The sequence below is a fragment of the Streptopelia decaocto genome, assembly GCF_964273445.1.
Source record: "Streptopelia decaocto genome assembly, chromosome: 11".
NCBI lineage: Eukaryota > Metazoa > Chordata > Aves > Columbiformes > Columbidae > Streptopelia > Streptopelia decaocto.
In genome coordinates, this window is record NC_138666.1 from 3513084 (window position 1) to 3537452 (window position 24369).

At 36.6% G+C, this 24369-nt stretch overlaps 1 protein-coding gene across 7 annotated transcripts in view; it reads left to right on the forward strand.

Annotated features, from left to right (window-relative positions):
- The window catches only part of FTO (FTO alpha-ketoglutarate dependent dioxygenase), a 233266-nt gene that overhangs the window by 26780 nt on the left and 182117 nt on the right, over nucleotides 1-24369 (forward strand). For 6 of the 7 annotated variants that reach the window (XR_014185053.1, XM_082062363.1, XM_082062364.1 and 3 more), the window contains exons 2-3: nucleotides 14771-14848; nucleotides 19222-19882. Coding sequence is in view for 6 of the 7 variants with exons in the window: in XM_082062363.1 (XP_081918489.1) it covers nucleotides 14771-14848; nucleotides 19222-19882 (739 nt within the window). In the remaining variant the exon portion in view is untranslated. The remainder of the gene's footprint in view (nucleotides 1-14770; nucleotides 14849-19221; nucleotides 19883-24369) is intronic. The other variant, XM_082062365.1, reaches the window with a different exon arrangement.

Below are 24369 nucleotides of genomic sequence, written 5' to 3' on the forward strand. Positions count from 1 at the left end.
TCCATATAATTTTAAAAAGAAATTACTGTATCAGAAGCATAGGATAACAATTTTTATACTGAAAAGTAGATGAATTTTGTTAGAGTTTCTTATACTTTTTAATGCATTCCAAATCGCTTTCAGTTATAGAAAAAACATAAACCAAAAGTGACAGTAAATTGAATTTTTTAAAAAACAGTCTATGAAACTTGTAATACTATGATGAGCATATTTTTATTTAATGTTCTGTCATGTAATATAATTAAAACAAACTAATATTGAAAATGAAGTAAGAAGAAGTACTATCAAGTCACTTTTTCATTTTTTGTTTTCTTGTAGTAGCACAAGAGAACATAAACCACAGTTTTAGAATTTGGTGACTTAAGTCATCACTGAGGTTGGTTTTTGTTTTGTTTTAATATTTTGTGGCAAAGATAATTCCTTGGAAGTGGATACTGGGAAGTTTGTTTTAATTTTTCACTCTGAGTTCTTCCCCTGCTGACTGATTTTGTTGGAAAGACGCTTAGCAACTCATTTCTTAGAGATGCCTTCAGCGCAGGTAGCCATTCAATGTTCAGAAGTAATCAGCATCCTTCAGAATATGAATGATTTGAATGTGGAATATCTAAGGCATATGACCAGCTGAGCATTGGTCAGTCAAGCATTTCTGGAGGCATAAGGGCAAATACATTTTTTGCAGCTTTTAAGGAAAGAATCTTAATTCTATGGACAAAAGCGTTGGTACACTACAAGGGGGAAAAATGCTATATTCCTGCAAATATGGGAATGATATGTTTTACAAAAGGAATGTGACAGAAATGTCATGTGCAGTTCTCTTCTTGAATGAATTTTACTTTGAGGTAAAAAGTTTTGCAGATGATATCTGTTCTGAGCAGCATTCCTCTATGGCTGTGAAATCAATGTGAACTACAGAGCTAGAGTGCTGATAACCTGATGCTAGTGGACGTGAGCAGAGATATTTTGAATGGGGACTGAACTGAAACACAAGTGGGCTCATCCCACTCTCTAAAACTTGCCCCATGTTCCTTGTTTGCTTTTTTGATGTCAAGAATTGGAAATTATGCCACAGTTAGCTTTAGGATTGCATCTGCAATCTAGTATGTGTCATAGCCCTGGCTTTCAGGGGGCTGCACATCTTGGGATCCTTAAGATACCTACTAGGAAATCTATATGTATTTCACAAGGCAACTAGTAGTTTGGGATCTTTTTGGATGGAAACTAACAATGCTGATCAGGAGCGACTCTAGTTTAAATCCTCTTTCTTTCTAACACAACTGTTGGTGATCATCAAACTTTGGCCTTTTTAGGTATTTTTATTGCTATGGTAAATAGGGAGTTACAGATGGTTTTTGCTGTTTGTAATTTCTTCTTTCTCTTGTGGACTCTACATTTCCTTAACTGTTGCATCATTGTTCATCATTTTGTACCAGCCCATCTTTGCTTCAGTCTCCTCCTTTGAGCTTTCCAAGCTGTGATGGCACAAGGTCCACCAGAAGTACAAGTACTTTCTTTGAAGCTGGAAGCATAACTTGAGAAGCCATGAGTAGAATTCTGTATGACATGTAAGGAACAAGATTATCTTCTTATTTGCTCCTTAAGGCAGGGACAATATTGATTCTTAGATCCTGAGACAGGGTATAGACTAAAACATCTAACGTATATTTGCAGTAGAGGTTTCCAAACTTATTTATGCTGTGCTGCCTACTGAGGAAAGCTTTTCCCAGTTGGTTTTCTAAGGGCTTTCTAGTCCTGCAGTATTGAGGCACTTTACATCGAAACTGTGTGACTAATGCAACAGAAGCTTTAATCCACAAGGTTGTGCTGCCTTAATCTAACCATCAAGGTGCGAATTTTAACTTGAGAATCTTCTTTAGTTGCACATCATTTCAGTGGTTTTTGATGCAGATACATAAATGAAGATTCCTTGATCACTATATAATCTTCAAAGTCCAGCCCTGTAATAGTTGGGTTCTGAGCATGTGCAAAACCTTGCTAAAAATCTTATATTTTGATTTCACTGGGTTTGGGGTAGGGAAATTACATTTTTGCAGGTGTAGTTAGGTTGCAGCCTGTATAATGTGTTAATGAGCAATATTTTAAAAACCATTATTCCCCGTTTTCATTCTCCCCCTCACACATCTCCTTGCTGCTTCAGAATTTGGAGAAATTATTTTTAAAGTGGTCTTTAAGCGTCTTTCTTTAAATTTTCTGATAGAGGTTATATTTTGATCAGAACGGTTATTTAGTGTCATCCTGTAAGTCTGCTTTGTGGGGATTTTAGATATTTTTCAGATTTTGTTTCCTTCTTCTGTAGTGTGCAGTTTGAAAATATACCCTAAAATATATTTGTTTCATTTAGCTTAATGAAGCTAAGAATGTGCAACTTAGAGTAATGAGGCACACGCAGGGGCAATTTAATGCCAGTAGTAGGAAGCAACTTTGTTGAGGGTGGTTTTCTCCTGAAGTTAGTACTATAAAGTATTAATATGTTGCTGTCTGCTTCATGATGATAGATGTGGCGTTTGGACACAGAATTTTTAATTTATTCATCTGCATGTAAAGTGTCCACAAATAAATGGTGTACACGTGCTAACTTGGCATTTTCTGTAAACATCCTGTGAAATAAAAATGTAGAAATTAATGTCAGGGATTATATTAGCATTTTTGTGCAATCTATGCTTTTAACTTGATCTAAGCATGTAATTATTATGATTTTTTTTGATTGGGTGACAGTTATGCTGTTATTCAATGCACATGTTATTTTCTATTCAGCATAAAATATATTTCAGCCTCTTCACAGCTTTTCTTGGTCTGGGTTGCACTGCAGAATTTAGTTAGTGTCAACCTAAACATTCAACTGCAGTTCTAATCTGCAGAAGTGCAACAGGGTAACAGAGATGTGAAATGGCTGAGATCTCTATTGTAGTGATGTTAAATGGGGTGGCAGAAGTATACGGAGTGTCAAAATACAAATAAGGAATGAAGGTGCAAAGTTGACAGTCTCTGAAACACTTTGGTAAGCTGTGAAAGCAGTCCCGATAGAAATAAGAAAGTCCATTCAAACAGGGGGAAAAAAAAAAATTGTATTGAAAACGATCAAGTTGATGGAGTGTTTTCGTAAAAATCAATTTAAGAAATTATCTAAGCTATCTAAACCTTCTTGTGCATAGTATAGGCTTTAAAATGTACTGGATTTTGTCCTTTCCTGCAAGACTTTTCTGTCTTTTTTGTTTTCCTGACTGTGAGAGCAGGCTGTAATAAAAATGCATGTAGTGCTTTACCAGCTCTTTAAGGCAGCACATCTTTTAGTTAAAAAGAAGAGGGGTTTGTCTCATCAGGACCCCTCTGTGTCTGTCTTTTATTGGCAGAGGCTGCTCTTTGGTCTTGTGCAAACTCCACACTTGAGCCGAATTAGCTTTTGAACTTTTCGTGTACCATCCATCCGAAGAGGCACTGGAGTGAAGCGCACGGCACTAGGTGGCACTGACGCATCGCTGTACACAGGCTGGAGCTCCTCATCTGGCTCCGGGTGCTGCCTGGATTTGTAAGTGTCAGGGAAATTGTTTTATTGTTAAAGGGCATGGTGTAATATATTCATCTCCATCCAAGGTAGCCATTTAATGCCCTGAAACATGGCCTCTCACAGCTCTGGCCTGTTGACTATGCTTATTTGGTGTAATAATTAGCAGAATTTCTCACTAACAGTGGTACTTACTAACACCTCACATTTTCCTCTGTGTTTTTGTACGTGATGGATTGTGCATTCTATGTATAAAGTTAAGCGGGTCACAGCCTAAGCCCTGTACAACACAGCTATTTTCTGCACAACAGTTTTGAATAGATATATATTAACTCCTATTTAATCCCTGGGGTGTGTAATGCAAACAAATTTGAGTCTGTTTATAATAGGCTATTGAAAACTTGTAAGCACAGAACAGTTAACTTGTCAAAGAACAAAAGAAATTGAATGAGGAGCTATAGAAATTAGAGTACAGTCTTTTAACAGCGGCATGCTTTAGAGGCCTCTTTAATGCTCTATGAAGCTTGGTACAGATTGCTGTACTTCGTTAAAGAGGAACAATTCTCAGATGCATGCTTAAGGTGATCTTTCTGCTGTCATGATGTTCAAACAGTTACTCTGCTTAGTATGAAAACAGAGGTGTGAAGCCCAAGTTAAACATGTCTTGCTTTTTTTTTGCACTTTATTAGCTGGAAATTAGTATGTGGAAAATGGTTATGATGGAAGGAAAAGGAAAAGGTCCTTGAATAAATGCTGTGGTAGAGATCCCTGTCATGTTTCTTTCCAAATGCAGCGGCAAGGACAGAGCTCAGAGTTCCCAAAAGTATTAGGTAAAGGTAATCTTAGGTAAACTCCTAAGGAAAAAACAATTGAAATTCCAGTATAATAAATTAATTCAAATAACTGTGATTTGAGGCATTTGCCATACAGAAACTCAGCTCTGCATAGAGACCATCAAACCTTTGTCACTTCTCGTTTAGGTGGGAATTGCAGCATACATGGTGTTAAAAGTTGGTCATAAGTTCTCTGATGATATTTAGTTTTAAAATCCTTGCTTCCAATATTTATTTTTTTTTAATCGTGCATTGTTCATTCTTTTTTTGACCTAGCCCTTCTTGAATTCTAGTTACTGCTGAAGCACTTCCATGGTAGAAGTGGCAGTAATACAGCATGTTAAGCCAGCAAATACAAACAAAGTGGCTCTGGCAGCTTTCTCTTTATGTCAGTTCCTTGCCCTCAGCCTCCCTTACAAATGCATCTGAGCTGCTGTCACTCAGATGGTTTTATCACAGATGTGTGCACTATGTGTTAAAAAGGGCGGCCTAGATCTTTGGATTTCATGTTGAGAGTACCCTAACGCACAAAACCACTGCATCACCTCACAAAATGGTGGTCTTCAGTGCTTATTTCTTTTTGTCTTTGCCGTAGCCTCTAAGGAAACAAGATAGTTTAGAATTTTAAGGTGTCTGCAATATTTTCATTTGGACAGAGACTTACCTGCGTAACTTCAATTTTATGATAGTTCAGAAAAATCCTTCTCTTTGTCAGGTTATACTTCCATATTAGGGGTTTTGTGTACATGTATCTCTTTTACAAAGGGTTTTTGCCTCTCCTTGCCATCCCTGTCCCTTCCCTTGTACTAATTTATCTGTGGGCTTTTTGATGATGTTCTTATATAACACATACAAATATTTACTTAAAAATACATCCAGAGATTATTTGGCACTTTTTCTTTATTGAGTCATTTAATGGATTCACTTTTGAATGTTACCACACAGTTGCTTAAACATGTCTGTATTTTCCTATCAGCCTGGTACAGCTTTAGTAACTGTTACAGATCAGTCTCTCTTCTTCTTTTTGTCGAGATAATGAATCCAAACCATTCTAGAACGATTGAATACTCTTTGTAGGAGTTGTTTGTTTATTAAGTTTGCCAGTAGGAATATACAGTAGTATAAGTTCAGGGGTTTTTTTCAGCAGAAGGGAGCAAATAGGACAAAGGAGAGTTGTCGTGAAATCTGGAATGGTCCTCTCTCTGCCAGCCTCTCTCTCTTTCACCTTCAGAAATCCATCCTGTGTTTGAGAACAGCATGGAGAAGGGAAAAAAATATTTTTAAAGAGACTTACTGTTGTACTACTTCACAAAGTACAGACAGTGATAGCAGCAGGACTATCTAGACTCTTAGACCAATTAGGAATATAAGTGTATGGGGAGAAAGAACAGACAGAAGCTTCCCTGAACAAATATACACAGAACACTTAAGAAGTCATTTTTGCATGTGTCCATTTTAGTTGGGTAGTGCTGCTCTGCAAAATTACACCTGATCATGGCAAGTGAGGGAAGAAGTTAACAAGAAATAAGGTCTGTATGTGCAAGTAATAAAGATGAAAACTCGGAATTCAGTAGTAGCCTTTACAAGAGTTAGAATTGCTTTATTAAACAGCATTATTTGAAAAAGTAACAGTTCTTCAGTTTGCTCAACAAATGAATGCATTCTTAAGCAAAACATTGATTTGCAGTATGAAATGTGCCTTGGTTTGGGACAAAGCAAATGGCTTAACAGATGTACTTCTTTCACAGCAGATCAGTGCTCTCTTGTCTCCTGATTCACTGCTGACTGGCAAAGTGATGAATCAAAACCAAACTGAGGAATAAGATGCATCAGACTTTGAGTCAGTGTGGCTCTACTTTCCCAGTTTATGGGTTAGGCTGTATGTGCAGAACTTCGTAAGGAAATACAGATGATTCATTGCAGTCTGCTGGTCTAAACAGTTTGAGAACCACTAAACTAAAATGTATCATTTAGAAAAATATCCAGACTTGATATAAAAAAAGAATTCCCATGAGGGAGAATTCATCTCACACAGTGGTGATCTGCTCCAGTGGTTAATTATCTTTTCTTTTAAATTGTGCTCCATGTTTCTGGTCTGAACTTGTCTAACCTTTGCTGAGAACCTGAATTTTGCTAATAGTTGTCTGCCAACTTCAAATGTTCAATGTTAGCTTTCTGTTCCCCATGTGGCTTATTCTGGAGGCTCTGAACAAAACAAAGCCTTCATACTAAAACTCACTACGTTTGCATTGTTCACTGTGGAGTTTTACCTTAAAATAATTTTTGTTATAAGAAACAATCCTCTTCTTTCAGCAAACCCCATATAGCAATAACCTTCTCCAACTTACATGCTGGAAGTCAACGGGTTCATTAATAGTTGTCTTATTATGAAGTTGAGGCAACAGCTGCAGCTTGTAGTTTTTCTGAGTAAGTGTTATTATCATTTGACCAATGGCATAGTTTATGCAAACTTAGGAAATTATTCTCTTTTATGCTATAAATATAAAACAATGTCTGTGTATTTATTACACAGGTTACTGTGCAGCTGAACCCCCGGGGACCTTGCGTACCCCATCCTTCTCTCTATTCTGTCTGCAGTGAGTTTGTTATTTGTGGCGTATGCTCTCAAGAATTATCTTGCAAATACCTCCTTTAAAATACATTAGCTCTGTATCTGGTGAAATGTGACTAACACAAAAGGAAAGTATTCCTGGAATACATTTTCTCTTACCTTTTAAGGCTTTCCACTGTCTTCCCCTCTTTTCATTCTGGAGTGAAGAATACAGTTAAATAATCAAATATGTTATCTTAGAAGGCTGTAAAGGTCTTCACATTTCACCGAGTTTGTAAGTGCTTTTGTACTTCCATAGTGCTCATTGCACTAATAAAATATCTGGAAAATAATTCAGTTCTGTAAAAAATATCAAAAGTCAACAATTGCCTATGAAGATGTTAAAATACTATGTAATGGGCATGACAGTTACAGTATGTGAAATTTAATGCTCTAGCTCTTTATTGATCTTCTGTGTAGGCGATTGCATGGCACAAGCATTTGCACTTAGCGCCCGCTCTTTCTGCATTAACACAATCTTCAGCAGTGTTATCTAGGGGACTTTGGAAACCAAACTTGATGCTAAACTTAAGTATGTAAGGACTATTTTTTTTTCTTCTCTTCTCTTTGCAAGTACCCACTTTATTTTTAGTTTACTTTTGACTGCTGTTTCTTCTGGGTGATGTTTTAACATCTAAAATTCTCTCCACTTCACCCCCTGTTTTTAAGTATCCTTGTTACACATTGGGTAGTTCTACCATTACCTGTCAAAATATATACAGACTGGAAATCCTGCAAGGCTCAGTATGTTCTGGAAATGACAAAAAGTTTCAAGAAAATTCATTGCTGCTTTGATCTTGCTGGTGGTTCTGGAAAACTGTATTAGTGTGACCTGCTCGCGTGTGTGAATGTTCTTTATTTATCCGCAGCTACAGAACTTAGAAGCCTGTTGCAAAGGTTCTGAATCTGCCTCTCAAGCTGTGTCAGCCCTTGGTTTTCATAACTTCTTAGTGGCCTTAAAACATGAGACATCTACAGGCAGCAAGGTCAAATGTCTCCTTGTTTCAACATTAACCATTTTATAATTTATGGATTTATTTTATCTGTTTTTAATCTTATTGAATCTTTTCTATGTTAAAGGATTGGTGCTTAGAATTCCACAACTGGCCAAACCCACTTGGTTCATTGGGACTAGGTATATAGTGGTATTTTTACTGTATCATTCTGAATCAGTTACTGGTGACAGTCACTAAGGTTTCTGTCTGCTGATCTTTGTTTATGTGTTTTAGGTGAGCTGGTTAAGAACTGCTTGACTGAGAAATCTGGTTTCTCAGTAACTCTTGGCTATTTTTGAGTGAAACTATGCAAAGAGTGGCATGCAGAAGTGGCCTGGTGACCTTATCTGTTCCTTGTGATTCACAAACATGTTGATTTAAAAGTATCCACTGTTTTAAACGTTTTCTTAGGTGCATGTATGCTCTTGTGTCTGTATTTATAGAAGTAAATGGAAGAACTGGAAATCTTATTGGAAGTTGATCATTATTTTCAAACAAAGTTTGAATGTTCTTAGCTCTCACCTGAACAGCTGATCCATTTACCCACTGGTACCGCTTGGAAGGGGATGTATAATTAATGGAGGGAACAAGAAATGGATGATGATGTCAAGATGCTTGCAATGATGGTAGAAGTTTATTGATGGGTATGCTGAGGCTTAGGGGCATTTTGTCACCAAAAAGTGGCTGTGTTTGAACAATTTATCACTTCAGATTTTTATTATGATTACTTCAAGTGCTAATCCATGTGTGACAGATCTACACTCAGGTAGGTAAGAAAATTGCCATTTCTGTTCCATTAACAGCCAGTAGCCAAAGGAACAATGCTCCTGTAGGTTAAAACAACAATTAAGGGGCCCTTAACACATCAAGGTGGGGAGAGAGGGGATACTGGTAGCAGAGACATTTCTCACACATTGCTAAGCTGCTTCAATGCATAAATTAACCCCCAGTTCAGTTATGTTGTGCACATGCATGACTGGTCTGGTGTGTGTGAGAGCCAAAACCTGGGCTTGTTGATGTACGAGAAAGGGTAAGAGATGTTGAAATTAGTAAGCAAAGCTAAACAATACCATTGCAGCAAAGAATATTGAACAGTCTCTTAGCTGCTAGTCTCAAATACTGGTGTTGGACCTGAGACCTTTGCATTACAGTAGATTTTTCATTGTGTAACACCTCCATGACCAAATCACTTCAACTGCATCCTACTGCTGTAACTGGACTGGTTTGCTCAGTCTGAGAGCAAGATGCACAGTGGTTTTATTAAATAATAAGCATACTTTATTGTAGTATAGTTCAAAAATGGATTTGTGGGCTATTAAATATTGTTAGAGAGCCATAGATAATCTTAATATGAATTTATATAGAATAATAATAATAGTAAGGCAAGTTTTTCTCCTTAATAGGAAAATGTTTTTGGCATATGGTATTGGGGAGAGGGAGCGGTATTATGCAAAGTGTGGTACACTATGTTCTTATGGCTGCCAGTATTTTTGACAGGCTGGATTACAGAATGAATATAGCACAGACAAGGCTTTGGTAAGAACTGAGTGCAATGAAGGGTAACCTGGAAATATAACTTTTTCATGTGACTAAATGGTGCTGTAAAATTGGCCGGTCCCTTAAGATCTTTTAATGAGTGGAGTTTACAGAAATATTTTGAAGAAAGAAAATCTGAAATCTAATATATGTGATAATGGAGAAATAAAAGCTGTAATAGTGCATTTCGAATGTATTTTTTATTACTCTAGATCCATTTCTGACATAACTGGTTTTAGTGAGCCGCTTGAATGATCTTGGTTGGTATGAAGTTTTAATAGGTAACACTTGGAAAGCCTTGTAGTTTAAACAAGTGTCAACTTCAAAATCACATTCCTGTCTTAAGAAACTATCCCAAATTTGGTGGATTTTTATATTATTTTTTTTTTTATTTTATCATTTTATTTATTAAAAGCATGTGAAAGAATGTTAGGAGAGAAGGTTCTGGAAGTTCATGTAAAGTGGTGACTTTTTCCTGCATGCTGTCTTAGTATTGAGTCACAACATTTTTATTATATAAAGTGTGTAATCTACCTCCTTTATAAAGCCATTGTGGTCTCACTTTAGACTTCCAGCCCTTTTCTTTATGCAAGACTTGAAAGAAATCCATGTTTAGCTATAGTTGATTAAAAAAAAAAAAAAAAAAGGATGAAAGAAAAACACAGGCCCTAATGTACATTCTTGTATGGGGAAGAAGCTGATAGAAAGGAGGCTTTTTAGGAACACCAAAGGTTTGCATCTGAACTCATGATTCAGATCTTGCTTTCATGACAACATGCATTCTCAGCGTGCCTTGCTAAACCTGAGACCTACTGGTTCTGGTCCCGAGTCAGTATTTTCAAAAGTGTAAAACTTGCAGCGGGCAGTTAACAAACCTTTTAGGATGAAAAAATTGGCCAACGTTTGAAGGATTTGTAATGAAAGGAGATAAGGCAGAAGGACTTTCGTGGGCCGTGAGTGGAGATGGTGTTTCAAAGCTCCCAGACCTTCCTTTTGCACCCTGGCCTCCAGCAGTATATTGTTCTTCCCTTTAGCCCCAATAAGATTATTTGTCAGCTCTAGACATGAAATAGATAAAATTCAGCCTATTTTAAAATGTTAAACTTTCTCTTACCTCTCTTTGCTCTAAGTTTGCTGGAGGTGGAATGGTTATTATATAATGCCTTATTTTATTGACCCAATGAAATTAAGGCAACATTAGGTGGGACTTTAGGTCATTGCAACATGAGCCAGGTAGTGAATCAGGAAAATCACGTATTTTGTAGGGAAAAATGTATACAAGCATGTAGAATTGTTTTGCTGGCTGTGCTGTTTTCTCTGCATCAGGGAAGTACCAGCCTGATGTGTAGATTCAGGAGTCCAGCCAGTTCTCAGCCATCGGCAGAGTATTAAAAACTGTTGTTTCCTAGTATGATGTGTACATAAAATATTTGTAAATAATAAATATCTAAGAATTGTTCAAACAGGAAGTTAAATGCAACAGTGAGATTCTCAGTTTTTGTCTTTTTTCATGTGTCTTTTCCATATAATGATTCATCTTTTGCTTCATTCTGCATAACGGTGACTGTAAGGTGAAAGTAAGTAATCAATGGCTGAAAAAAAGTTTGCCTGCATCCCCTGAGAGGCTGGGAATGTGCCTGTTAGAAGTTTCAAAATCCCATCTTTTCTGGAAGAAAGACGTTTTCAGTGTTTTTACATGTTAGAAATCGTTGTCATAGTGCAACCTTGAATTCGTTCTCAGAACTAATTTCAAGAATATTTCAATGTGATTTCAATAAAATTAGTTTCATAATACGTTGTTGCAGTCAAGACAGTGATCTGTACATTGGAAAATGAATGCTGTCTTGTGATTTGTTTGATGATGGTACTAAGTGGGAATTCTATTTTTGAAACACTAGGACCTTTGCATGCCTTTGTGCCTTAGATATTTAACTTTTATCTTAAAATTAAGAGAGAAATGAAACATTTTGAGAATGGTATTGATACCCTGCAGGGAAATATGTCAGCTGCAAAAATGTTTACACTGTCATGTTTCTTGGCCAGAAAATGTCATTAAGTCAAAGCTTTCCCTTATACCACGTAATGTGAAAATAACAAACCATGTGTGTGTAACGTCACTGCATTTTAACCTGTGACTCTGTGTATTAGCTGTGTTTCAGTTACTTCTCCTGCTCTGTAACAAACAACAAATTACTTTTATTGCCGTGAAGAAACTTAGGGAAAATAAAAAATTATGCATAGAGTGATTGAGCATTTCCAATTATTACTATTCCAACTTGCTGAATTTTACAACCAACTATCTCATTAATAAACCCATTTATTACTAATAAGTGAGCAGAGATTGTTAATGTCTACAGGAAGTTTCATCGCACACTCAAAAATTGGGCATTAGTGCGTCTGGTATTCATTCCAGTTATCAGAATCAGATGTAGTAGATCTGTTAACACTCACTGCAGCCTACAAAATAAGATATTTGCAGAGATTTTCTCCTTTCTGAAGGCCCAAGTACAACACTTAACAAGGTTTCTGGAGCAGCGTGCAGTGCATGATGATGTTATAGGGATGATGTACGTAAGATTGTCTTTCATGTTTTGCCATTGCTAAAGTACATATAAAAATCACACTAGTTTTTAAAGTGTAAGCAATGTAATTCTGGTACCTAAATAAACTGTTACACTGTCAGTAATTTTTAAGATTTAAAAAACAGGTTTAGAAAAATGCTTTTTAAGATGCCCGATACCTTCAAGTAAATGCTTTTTAAAATTATTATTATTTTATTTAGAGGTTTATGTGTCAGAAGAGTCAGCCTATAAGCAATGCTTATGTAACAGTGCTTAGACTTACATACACATCAGCTGGTATAGCCAGATATTCAATTTTTCTCCTTTCTTTCCACTTTTTGGAGGTATTTGTGAGTAGCTTGATGTTTTTGACATCTGTGTGACAGCTTCTTGCATAAGAGATGAGCAGCGTGTTATACCACCCAGGTGTGTGTATTAGTCTGTACATCAAGCTGAAGAGCGGCACTTAGCCAGATCTGACAATCAAATGTGAACTAGCACTGCCTATACACAGGAGTGCATTTTAATGTTGTGTGCTTGTTGCCAAAAGGCTGGTACTTGACAGAGAATTGTCAGAATCTCTCTTCCCACCTCTTTTTTTTTTCCCCAGCTGTGAGTCCATGTTAAAATATATTAGTTTTATGCAGTTTAATATGGTTTATCTTACAGATAACAAAGCCAATCTAATATTTTCAGTGATTTCATGTAATAGAATTCTAGCAAGCTTTTAGTAATAGTGTTATTGTTTCAGAATATGCAGTGAATTAGCATGTCATTTTCTGCCAAATTTATCTGAAGTTACATTATGCCCAGTGTCACCAATGGCTTCCGGTCAACATCCCAACACCCTGTCCCCAAAGAGAGCTGGGGACTAAGAGAAAATACATTGCTAGTTTGTCATTTCAGTGCTGCTCTTCTCAGTCTAGTGGAGAGTCGGTGATCAGCAGAGTGTGTGTGGAGATGAATATGTGAAAGCTGCTTGCTCTTATTTTAGTTGACTGATCTATTAGGTATAAAAATCTTCTACACCTCCTCATGACTTAAAGCCTCTGTTGTGGAAACATAGAATAAAATACACAGTAACGCTCTTCAGAGTTCAGCATTGCTTGTTTGGGTGTTTGCTGTAAGCCAGGAGTTAGTTACTATGTATAATACTTCTTTCTTTTCAAATAGGATTTCCAGAATAGGGAAGATCTTTTCTGACCTCTATATGCAGCCCAAAAAAGGGGAAGTTACAAGAAAAACAAGATTATTATTTTAACGATAAATTCTCTTATCTATGGAATAATGAATTTGCAGTGACATCTAGGCGATGAAATATGTAGTTGTTCCCATGCAACTTGGTTTTATGAAAGTGTTAGTGATACCCTTTTTTAACTTATTCTGTGTTTTCCTTTGTATTACATCCTTATAATTCTTTTAGAAACTGTATGGCATTTCCATCTAGTCTTGCTCTTACAATATAATTATTTTATATATTGAGTGAGCTGCAACTTCAGTTAGTCCTTGTGATGATGCGTATGTAGTTGAAAATATTGCAATAAAAATGAGAATCTGAATCCTGTTACTTGAAATATTCAAACATTATGGGAGATGTGGTTTTATGATCTTTGAGTTGCATTTTTATTAGTAAAGATTTGTTAATGATCAAAGTCTGTAAAGAAAGCATCCTTGCAAGCTAAAAGAAGAAATAAATGAAACAGTGAATTAATTGTCGAGGCCAGCACTTCCACTGTAACAATTTTTACACTGTTATTAAGCTGGACTTATACCATGTTGAATTAGTGTTGAGTGAGACTGTGGGTAGATAAATGTGGATGGACATGTCATGAATTTGGATTGTTTGATTCCAAAAATCTGATGGTGGGTTTCAAGCTTCTCCTGCAATTTCCAAATCTTTAGCCGCACAATTTGTATAATACATACATAAAACCCCCTATTTTTATTAATAAAAACCTGGAAAATGCTATTGGAGAAAATCAAGCTTCTATCTTAGCAATTTCTTAATGGTGATGTTGACTAAACATTGGTGGAGATACTCTCAGTCTAAACCAGAAGTAAAAAGGGAGAACAAGGGGGGCAGAGAAGACCTGCTCTTCATGGTGAACTGGTTCTTAGCGCACTCCCAGCATCCAACCCGATTCCTGGCTGTGTGCTGGGACGACAGTTCTTGGCAATGTCATTTTCAATAGTGTCAGGTTAGAGGGACTTTGATGTGCAGTAGATGATGTTTTGTTTTTCCTTCATACACTCATTTCAGGTAACATTTTAGACTAGGCTCAACATTGGGGCTCATTGCTTCAATTAAGTATGTTACAGAGCCATTTAATGGGATATGAGCTTTGTACCCATTGCATACACAAATTGAAGTGGAAAACAAAATGAAAAAGAAGTAAGAAATTAATATTTGGGTATAAGGTAGGCATAGTTCTGAAGAACATTAGAGCAGGATGGATTTTCATCAGTGTAATAAGGGCTGATTATCTAAAAAAGAGTTTAGAAGGAAAAATACTCACATGCTCTGAAACTACCTAAATTACTGCTTTCTAAGTGGGAAAGCTCCACTGCTTTTTTGCATCCATGTTTCCTTATTTAATTTTCCAGAATTGAAGGTAGTAAAAGAAATAATTGCATGATTGTGTCTTTTTAATACAACTGTTTATATCTTGATTTTTGGCCTAATTTTCTGTTTCAATTTTACCCCTCTGAAACAGAAAAAAAAGCTTCTTGAAGAACTTGGAGAGAATAGACTTCCATATATGACACCAGAGGATGCTGATTTCCATCAGTTGGTAATGTATTCCTTTTAACTGTGCTTGTTTTAAACTAAAATGGTTGTTTACGCCGAACAACAAATAAGTCTTCGAAGAGACACTGTGAAATCTGATATGAAGAAGGGATCATGATGGCTGCTAAAGATAATGTACTTCCATGTGCTGAAAAATAGAACCTTTAGAATTGAGATATTTGGGGATGAAAAATTTGTGAACCTCATTTGTTTTTAGGATCTTGACCTGAGTACCAGGTAACAACAAATCACAGTTTCTTATGTTTTGTTAAAATGAAATATGTCACAATTCTTCGAAGTGTTTTTAGGGTTTTGCTTTATTTTTTCCTGAGTTGTGAAGAGGCCTTTTCTTTATATCTCAGGTTTGGCAAAACAGGGAAAATATTATATTAACATAGAAATATGAATAAAAAAAAATAAAATATAAATATGAAATTCTACTTTCAAACAATAAATAACCCCTAAGACTTTGCTTACAAAATGAGCTGTGCAAACTGGCATACATGCCTCAGGTTAAAGCAGATAAAAATAAAAACAAGCCCAATAGCCAGATGTGTAGTAAACCTAATGAGTGTATGAAAGAATACCATGAAATTAAAAGAATGTTCTGCATCTATCTTAGATATTTCCAGGTCACCTACAAAACATATGGCAAGAATTGTAGGTTCAGTCAGATCACATTGGAACATGGTAAGATGAAAAGCATAAAGAAAGAATTTTGTAGTTTGACCAGCTACAGCAAGCGTGCTTACATTACAGGTGTGTCACCTTTCCTGTATTGACATATGGCTGAAAGATGTATATGGTAGCATAAAATGGTTCTGACTCTTTCCTTGCAAGGATGAATTTCCCCTTTGCAGGATTCCAAGGCCAAGAAAAGTTTAGCACACGTCATGCTATAGAAAAGGAAAGATGCATTTATGGGTCACGTACAGGACTGTGACTCAGAAGCATGAAGTCAAACTCCAGTTTTGCCATGGGATCGCAATTGTGAACTTCCCTCATCTTTCTCATTCATTTGGGTTACAGGATACTTAGGGAAAGCATGGTTTTCCCTGAATTCTTCAAGTGCTGAACACAGTGGAAGTAAGCTGCTGATTGGGATCTTTAACAGCTGTAGGGATAGTAATATGAAACCGCATGACTTGCTGTTAACCATAAAAGCAGAAGCACAGAAGAGCTGGAAGAGTGTAGAAGAGCTTAATAAAATGATTTTTTTTCTTTACCCGAAACAAAACAATACAAAAAGAAACAAATGAGCAAACCAAACAAACCAAAAACCCAAAACAAATAAAAAACCCCACCAAAACAAAAAACCCCAACGACCCAAACACATACTTTTCATTCTTAAACTAATGTTCCAGAAGCAGCTCTCCTTTGCTTGGTATTAGTAACCCATAAATATAGAAGAGAATGAGAACAAGATAAGAAGTGGAAATCAGACCTGCTCAAGCCTTAGCAGAGTTTCGATACATTCTTTTTGCATCATATAGAATTATACTTTTTGTGTAGTGTTTGTGTGCATGCTAGGTATTTTTAGGTATCTGTGATAATCATAAGCATCGCAAGCACCTTTTAAATTCTTATGTTGCTTATGAAATGTTACTTTAATCACAGCTGCATATATTACAAGTTCCATGTTGCTTAAATGTGCTACAGATGGAGAGGAAGAGTGAGAGCTTGAAGACAAAAAATTGACAAAATAAAATATCACATACAGCTCAGTTTTATAGTCTGTATTTCCTGGAGAGACCTGCATTACTCCTTTGATGATCCACCCCTTAAAAAACAGTGGTCTTTGAATGTGTTGGAAAGGCTAGGTAGGATGCAAGTGAAAAAATACAGTATCCTGTCAGGTGTGGAAATGTGCAGTCTTAACAAAACTAAGAAATTCCATCACAAGCAAAACTTCACTGACATCCTCTTCCAATGCATCTTGCCTGATGAAGGGTTTTAGAAATGAGCCCCAAACTGTAGGCTGAAACAATATAATGTTTAAAACTAGTTATGAAGAAGAAAAAGTCTGTTAACAAGGGATTTCACAAATATCTGAAGCACACACCATAATTTCATTATGTAAGTGGCAGTTTTCTTATCAAGGGTCACTATTTCAAAAGTTATTGCTTAAATTGTAGAATTGTTTAGCTTGGAAAAGACTTCTCAGGTCATCCCGTAGGGTGATTCTCTGTTGAGTACCACCACTACAAGTGAAAGCATGTATGTATTTAAAATCATGTGTGGGATGTTAATATGAAGAACTGAGCATCAAATCTGCTTTTTTGTTTATCCCGTAGTTGCCAGTAGCTTGCTTACTTCTTTTAGAGGTAGCAGTGAATCGACCTTTAATACTTGCTGTCAGAGTTACAACATGGAGTACGTGATTACTCCCCTTCTGCATCCTCCCAAAACAACAAGGTGTCCAGTGTGAACCCAGCATTCTCCCTGTCTTCTGATCCCTTAACACTTTCCTTATGTAGGACATAGCACAATGACTGCTTGGAGATTTAAAGACGACCAAACTGTTTTCATGTGATGTGTCAGAAATGTGTTTCCACTTCCTGACTGACTCTGAGATATCAATGTGAGATATTCTGTGTAAAACTTAATGACAAAATAGTTCTTAAGCATGTAATCTTAAAACACAACACAAAGGTAATAAATATGCTTCTGACTTGGCTGGCAGTCAAATGTGGGAGATGTTACTGCTGCAGTTCAGAAAGGGAATAAAATGTTACCTTTGTACAATCTGTGCACTTCCTTTCTAGTGTATGTTTTCAGGCATTTTATGCATTGGAAGAGGATGTCAGTGAAGTTTTCCTTGTGATAGAATTTCTTAGTAGGATAAAAATGTGTTATGATGCAAAAGTCCAACTGTTTTCATGCAGTAGAAAATGTGCGTACTGACTTACTGCCTGGTTTGTATTCTCTAAAGCACCTTTTCTGATTTTGAAATTAATTTCCTGAAAGGCAAGTTCAAATCTGACTTGGAAGTAGATAGTGCTAGTAAAGTGGCTTTGAGTTGTGCCAGAAGGAGCCCACAGATGGATAGTAAGTAGGTCAGTGTGGTGTTTTTGTGCTGGTGGCTTTTCTGATTGTTTTTTTAAAAGTACTTTCAACATAACCTATTATGTTAGTAAAAGTTTTAAGAGATCAGTTTTGTACATCCATGTACTCTTGCCCCCTTGGTTAACGCCTTCAGATTTTAGTTTATCTTATTTTTTTCCCCACAACCCCATCAGTTGTTTCCCACAACACCTTTTCCCCAGACCAGGGACCAACTTCTGGACAAAAGGAAATAGGTGTAGTGAGTCGTTCGGAGCTTCACATATACCAGTTGACACTTGGTAGGCTCATATCACAGCCTTTCCTTACTAAGAGCAATAGTTTGCATCTGATTCTCCTATTTATCTATTAATTTTAATGAAATACATAGTAATTTAGTCTATTTAAGTACTTATTCTTTAGCCTTTGTCCAGTTTGCCAAGCAATCTCAGCAGTAGTTAAAGGAGCTTTATAGGCAACCAATAAAAGGTTTGATTATGTGATACTCACTTCCTTAGAAATCCAGATTAACAAAATAAAATTATCCAAGCCTTCCTGGAGTGGGAAGCAGTATTGCATACAAAGGAAGATACTGCTGATTAGCAGCATCACACCTTGCCAGGAGTTGTGGCCTCCAGAAACTGCTGGATTCTGAATTGCAGCTGATACCAGAGCTGGTGTGGCGGGGAGAAAAATAAGTTTGGAATTTTTTTAAATCTAAAGTTGGAACTTCCATATAAAATCAGCGAGCTAATTGTCATGCATTGAGGAATGTGAACATAGGAAGGGCCAGTATGTCAAGGACTATTTTGAAGACAGAGGTGCAGTGCAGCACAATGTTGGCCTTTTTTGGAAATTTGTTATTTTTGCCTCAAAAACTGTTGTTATATAAAACTATTTCACTTTATCGTGTAATCCTCTAGAATTCTGTTCATCAGAATGAGACAAGGATATTTGTAACCATTACAAAAAGATGAGTCGCTTTGTTACTGCTCAGTTTCTATTGTTTGCATACTTAAAGGTGGCATTAACTACAGATTCAGCAGGGGAGCTTATGTGTCCTGCTGATTTCTGCTGGAATCCTCAGATTTATTTATTTGTTTAGACATTTTCCCTGGTGATAATCTCTGGTTACAGGCCACTGGTACATATCTGCAAGTTTTGTGTTGTATTGGATTATGAAAATAAAGTAGCAAATACTGGCATCTATTTCTTCACCTCATTCTAGACTCATGCTTGATAACTTGTCAGCTTAGCCTTGTATGTTCTTGAATGTATGAAATACTTTGCTTCTTGTAAAGAGAATAATTCTATTGCCTTTTTTTTCTCCTTTAGTGGAAGACCAAATATTCCAAACTGATTTTCAGAAAATCTGATACAGTACCTGAAGAGCTCCATCAAATGGTACAAGAAGCCTTCCTGACCTTGCGAAAACATGAATGTTTCTTTCAAGACCTTGTAAGGATCAAAGGAAAAGATTTTCTTACCCCGGTGTCTCGTATATTAATTGGAAACCCGGGATGTACTTACAAGTACTTGAACACAAGATTATTTACCGTTCCTTGGCCTACTGAAGGTTATGATATAAAATACTGCAGTCCTCAAATACAGGATGCTTGTAAAGCATTAATCAGACTTAATGACTACTTGCATATTGAAGCAGTCAAGGCATTAGAAGGACAAAATTTCTTTGAGACCAAGGAAATTAAAGATACTACTGTAATAGATAGGGAGCAAAATTTTACTACTTCTCTTACAGAGAAAGGATCTGTTTCAAAAGATCAAAGCAGTTGTTGTGTACCAGAGGATGACGATGTGAGTCTCAGGAACAGAACATCTTATAACGTGACTTTATTGAATTATATGGATCCACTCCAAATGCTGTACTTGAAACAAGAACCTTATTTTGGAATGGGGAACATGGCAGTGAGCTGGCACCACGACGAGAATCTGGTGGAGCGGTCGACGGTGGCTGTGTACAGTTACAGCTGTGAGGGTGAGTGACGGGAGGGGTGGGTCACTAGAGATATAAAGATCTAAAATCCTTGGCACTCTTTGGTGTTTCTTTGTGTGTACCTACATAAGCACACCTGCATGCTACTCTGGATTTGTCACAGGTTTCTGAACACGATGCAGCACTTTTTGTATTTCAGCTTCATATTTATTTCTACTAAGACCTATTCAAAATATACCTGTGTTTACTGCAACTGGTTTATCAGTTGTTCTCTAAAAATGGTATGATTAACTTCCTGACTAAGAGCCAGGAAATCAAAATCTGTCCAATATCTATTTCAAGTTAACACATGTGCATATTTTCTATCCTGTAAAATGTTTCATTGTAGTTGAGATCACCATCTTTATTGTGTTATTTATCATATACAGAGTTGCTTCTGCTTTATGCTGACTTTACTGCTCTACTTTCTTTGGAAGGATCATTTTAGCTTAATTTTGTATAAAAATATTACTCGATTTACTTGGAAGTATATACATTTTGTCTAGGCATGCTGTAGTGCTACTGCATGTTTTGCAGAGACTTGCCAACATTTCTGTAGTTGGGAAGGGTGGAAGTTTTCCATTAAAAGACCTGTTGTCTGACAGGCTTTGCAGGCTCTTAGTTATTTAAAAAACATTTAAATGCAGCATTAGGGGGAAATGTGTAGTTGAAGAATCATTAAATATTTCATTTTTAGTTTACAGTACCTTTCCCATTTTTATCTTCATTTAAGAACAGACATGAGGATTTTGGTTTATTTTTTCCTAAACATTTTTCAACAAAGCCTTTAAGTTTTTTAATGGCTTCCTGTTTTGCAAACATAAGATTAGAATTTAGACACTTGATTTGAATTTACAAATTTACACTTTCCCTTGTTATATTTCATTAAATGTTTCCCCGCCCAACTCTCCAGCCTGTCCAGGTATCTGGATGGCAGCACAGCTTCCCGTGTCAGCCACTCCTCCCAGCTTGGTGTCATCAGCAAACTTGCTGACAGTCACTCTATTCCCTCGTCCAAAACATTGATGAATATATTGAATAATATAGGCACCAATACCGACCCCTGAGGCACTGCACTAGATACAAGCCTCAACTGGATTCTACCCCATTGACCACAACTCTCTGGCTTCTTCCCTTCAGCCAGTTCCTTTCAGCAGTCCACCTCACTACTCGGTCATCCAGACCGCCCTCCCTCAGTTCAGCTGTGAGGATACTGTGGGAGACTGTGTCAAATGCCTTACTCAAGTCAAGGTAGATCATGTCCACCATCATCCATCCATCTTGTTATGTCCTCATAAAAGTCAAGCACGACTTCCCCTTGGTGAAGCCATGTTGACTGCCCCTAATGACCCTCTTATCCCTGATATGCCTTGAGATGGCACCAAGGATAAGTCGTTCCAACAGTTTCCTAGGGATGGAGGTGAGGCTGACCGGTCTATAGTTACCTGGGTCCTCCTTCTTGCCCTTTTTGAAGACTGCAGTGACATTTGCTTTCCTCCAGTCCTCAGGCACTCTCCCATTTCCCAAGACTTGGCAAAGATGATGGAGGGCGGTCCAGCAATGACCTCAGCCAGCTCCCTCAGCACGCATGGGTGCATCCCATCCGGACCCATGGATTTATGGATGTCCAGATTGCCTAACTGCTCCCTAACCCAGTTCTCATGAACCGAGGCAAACTCCTCCATTGTCCTGCCTTCCTCTGGGGCCTCAGTGGTACTTTTATTAGTACTTACTCCATTAATTCATTTAGCATCAAGTTGCCATTGAATTCTCACTGTTGTGTGTACCGACCATCACAGAATCATCATAGAATATATAATAAAATGAGTAGAGGTGGTCAGAAATTTTGTGATGGAACAATTTTTGCTTAGAAGATATCGATTAGATGGATTACCGATTTTCGGGGAGAAAGCACTGATTCGGTTGGAAATTCAAACATGAGTCAAGCATGTTGATTTTTGTTAAAACTAGTTTGATTCTCTTCTCTGCTAAGTCTTGCATGTTTTTGTGTCAGCTCTCTGCTACTCAGATTCTCACTGGTCTCTGTGGTACTCCAAAAACAGATGAATGAAAATTTAATCTTTGAAACTTTGATCAGTGTTAATTGGAGTAGAAGCAGTTTTTAATATACCAGAAAAAAAGAAATGAGAGCCAACATACAGATATTAGGACAAGCTGATGTTCTAATTAGTATCACTGTTTATTTTCTTGTTTCCAGTGTCAAACTGTTTCAAAGCAACTTCAAGTGAGGTACATTTCTAACAACAAATAAGATAGATGTTTTGCTTAGTGCTCATTTGAATAGCATTTGCTTTTATTTACATTAAAATGAAACGCATCACATCACACTAGGTTAAAAGCAGGTTATCAAGTGATGAGGATAGGCCCTCAGAAATTTGGGAAATTTCCTTTTAATGTGTATACTGCAAGAAAGTGCATGAGTGGTAGCCATGGTGCATATACAGAACTGAATACATTACAGAATGTGTGTTCAGTTATACCATCACTAACACTATTCAGAATCGATTTACTTTTCAGAATTTACCATGGAACAGGAATTCCAAATTTTTACCAATTTAGGATTTTTAATAACACATTAGCTTACAAATATTCTATCACATGAGAGCATTAAGGTAAAAACTTGTTTAGGATTTTAATATAGTAAGCTAATAACCCATTTTTATTTCCTGCTCCATTTATAAAAGTGAATTGCAATCCAAATACTGGTGGAATGAGGGCATTTTCAAAAATTGGATTTTATCCATGAAAATTTCCTAATGAACAGTTTTCCCTCAGGTCTTTGTAAGTTTTGTACAAGTTTTATTGCTTAGCACAGCGCTAGTTGGTTCTAAAGATGTTCTTTGAAGTAGAGACTTACAGGAAAATAGTGTGGTCACTGGAAGTGTCCATCTTTCTCTTACCTGGATAGTCCACGAACTATGTTTGAGCTTGGATAAGTAGTTTTCTCTAGATTCTTTACAGTATCTTGTTTTCTTTGCTGCAAGACCTACTTGCTGTATAAATGTCTTGAAGTACTAAACAACTGGCTCTGTTCGCTACAAGGTGCTGTTGAAAGCTTTACAGTTAGTTGCAGTACTGGCTGATCTGAAGGAGCTTTAACGCTTGTTTCTTTTGGAAAACGCTGTTTGCTGTTTTTCACACTGTAATGTTAGAAGCGATATCCAAGCACTAAACCTAACAACTGCTATTTCATTTCTACAGTAATTGCGAATAAAAATATTTGCAAGTCACTACAAATGTATGTTTTCTCACTAGGTTAAAAAAAAAAATAAATCCTAAAACTACAACAGTTGTTCAGAATTCAAGTCAATCTAAATCTGTAGTTGACCAATAATCCTCTTTATGTACTGCTTAATGGGTAAAAATCATGGAGTAGATATTTGTACAGGATGAGAAAAATTAAATGGTTTCTAGTGTCAATAATGTGGTAGAAATATTGCTTGTTGCAAGACTAGAAATAATATGTAGAAAAATATATATTACTTCCTAAGAAATGTATAAGTGAGAGAAATGGCCACATCTGTAACTTGTATATTCTGACCAGTTGGAATTGTATTCTGAGAGAATCACAAATTTTTAGTGATCCAATTACTCTAATAATAGTAATAGATTTGAAGCCCTGTTTTCTAAAAAGAAATCCTTATTTGAATTAACTGATGTAGATTGTAGGGTTTTTTTAGCCATGTTCTCACTGATTTGATCAAATAAAGTCTCTCCTTCAAGAATGAAGGTATGACAGACTATTCTTTGTTCTTATTTTAGTGCTTTTGTTCTTGATGTATTTGGACACAATATTCCAAATATGAAGTGATAAAAACAACGTGGATAAATATTTTGACTTTTGTTTTTGTGAATGTTAGTTGCAAACGACAGTTTAAATGTTTGTAGAGTTGAATTAACCTCTTATGCTGTGGCTTTTCAGTAATAAAGTAGAAGTAACTGTGGGTAGATGCTCTTTCTTTCCCATCAGCTGCTGAGAAGCAAAGCATGTTCAGTTTTTTTCACTTCTTGCGTATAACATGTATAAATCGCTATGGAAGACAGTAATAATGTACATATTTCATTAATCACTGAACGTGTGCCCAAATTATATAATTTCTGGATAAATTAATCAATCTGTAAATGATTTTTTTTACTCTATCTACATAACAGTGGTCAGTTGGATTTAATGACAAAGTAGGTGTTTACAGTCCTTGTTTTTAGCAACGTGTTGGCACTGATGCTGTCACGTAAGAAATTGTGTCTGATTTTAACAGTACATTTAGGACATAATTTGGCATTACAATTTGACTTGAATAGAGAATATTTAAGTGAAAACTCTCAAACTCTTCTGGAATGTTTTGGTGCCGAAATCTTTCAAGGCTACTTTTACTGTCTGTGCTGTGGAACAATGACCAGATGAGATGCAGGAAAACAAGTTTCATGTTGTTCTGAACCCAATGATGACCCAGACCTGAGAGGAGCAGGTC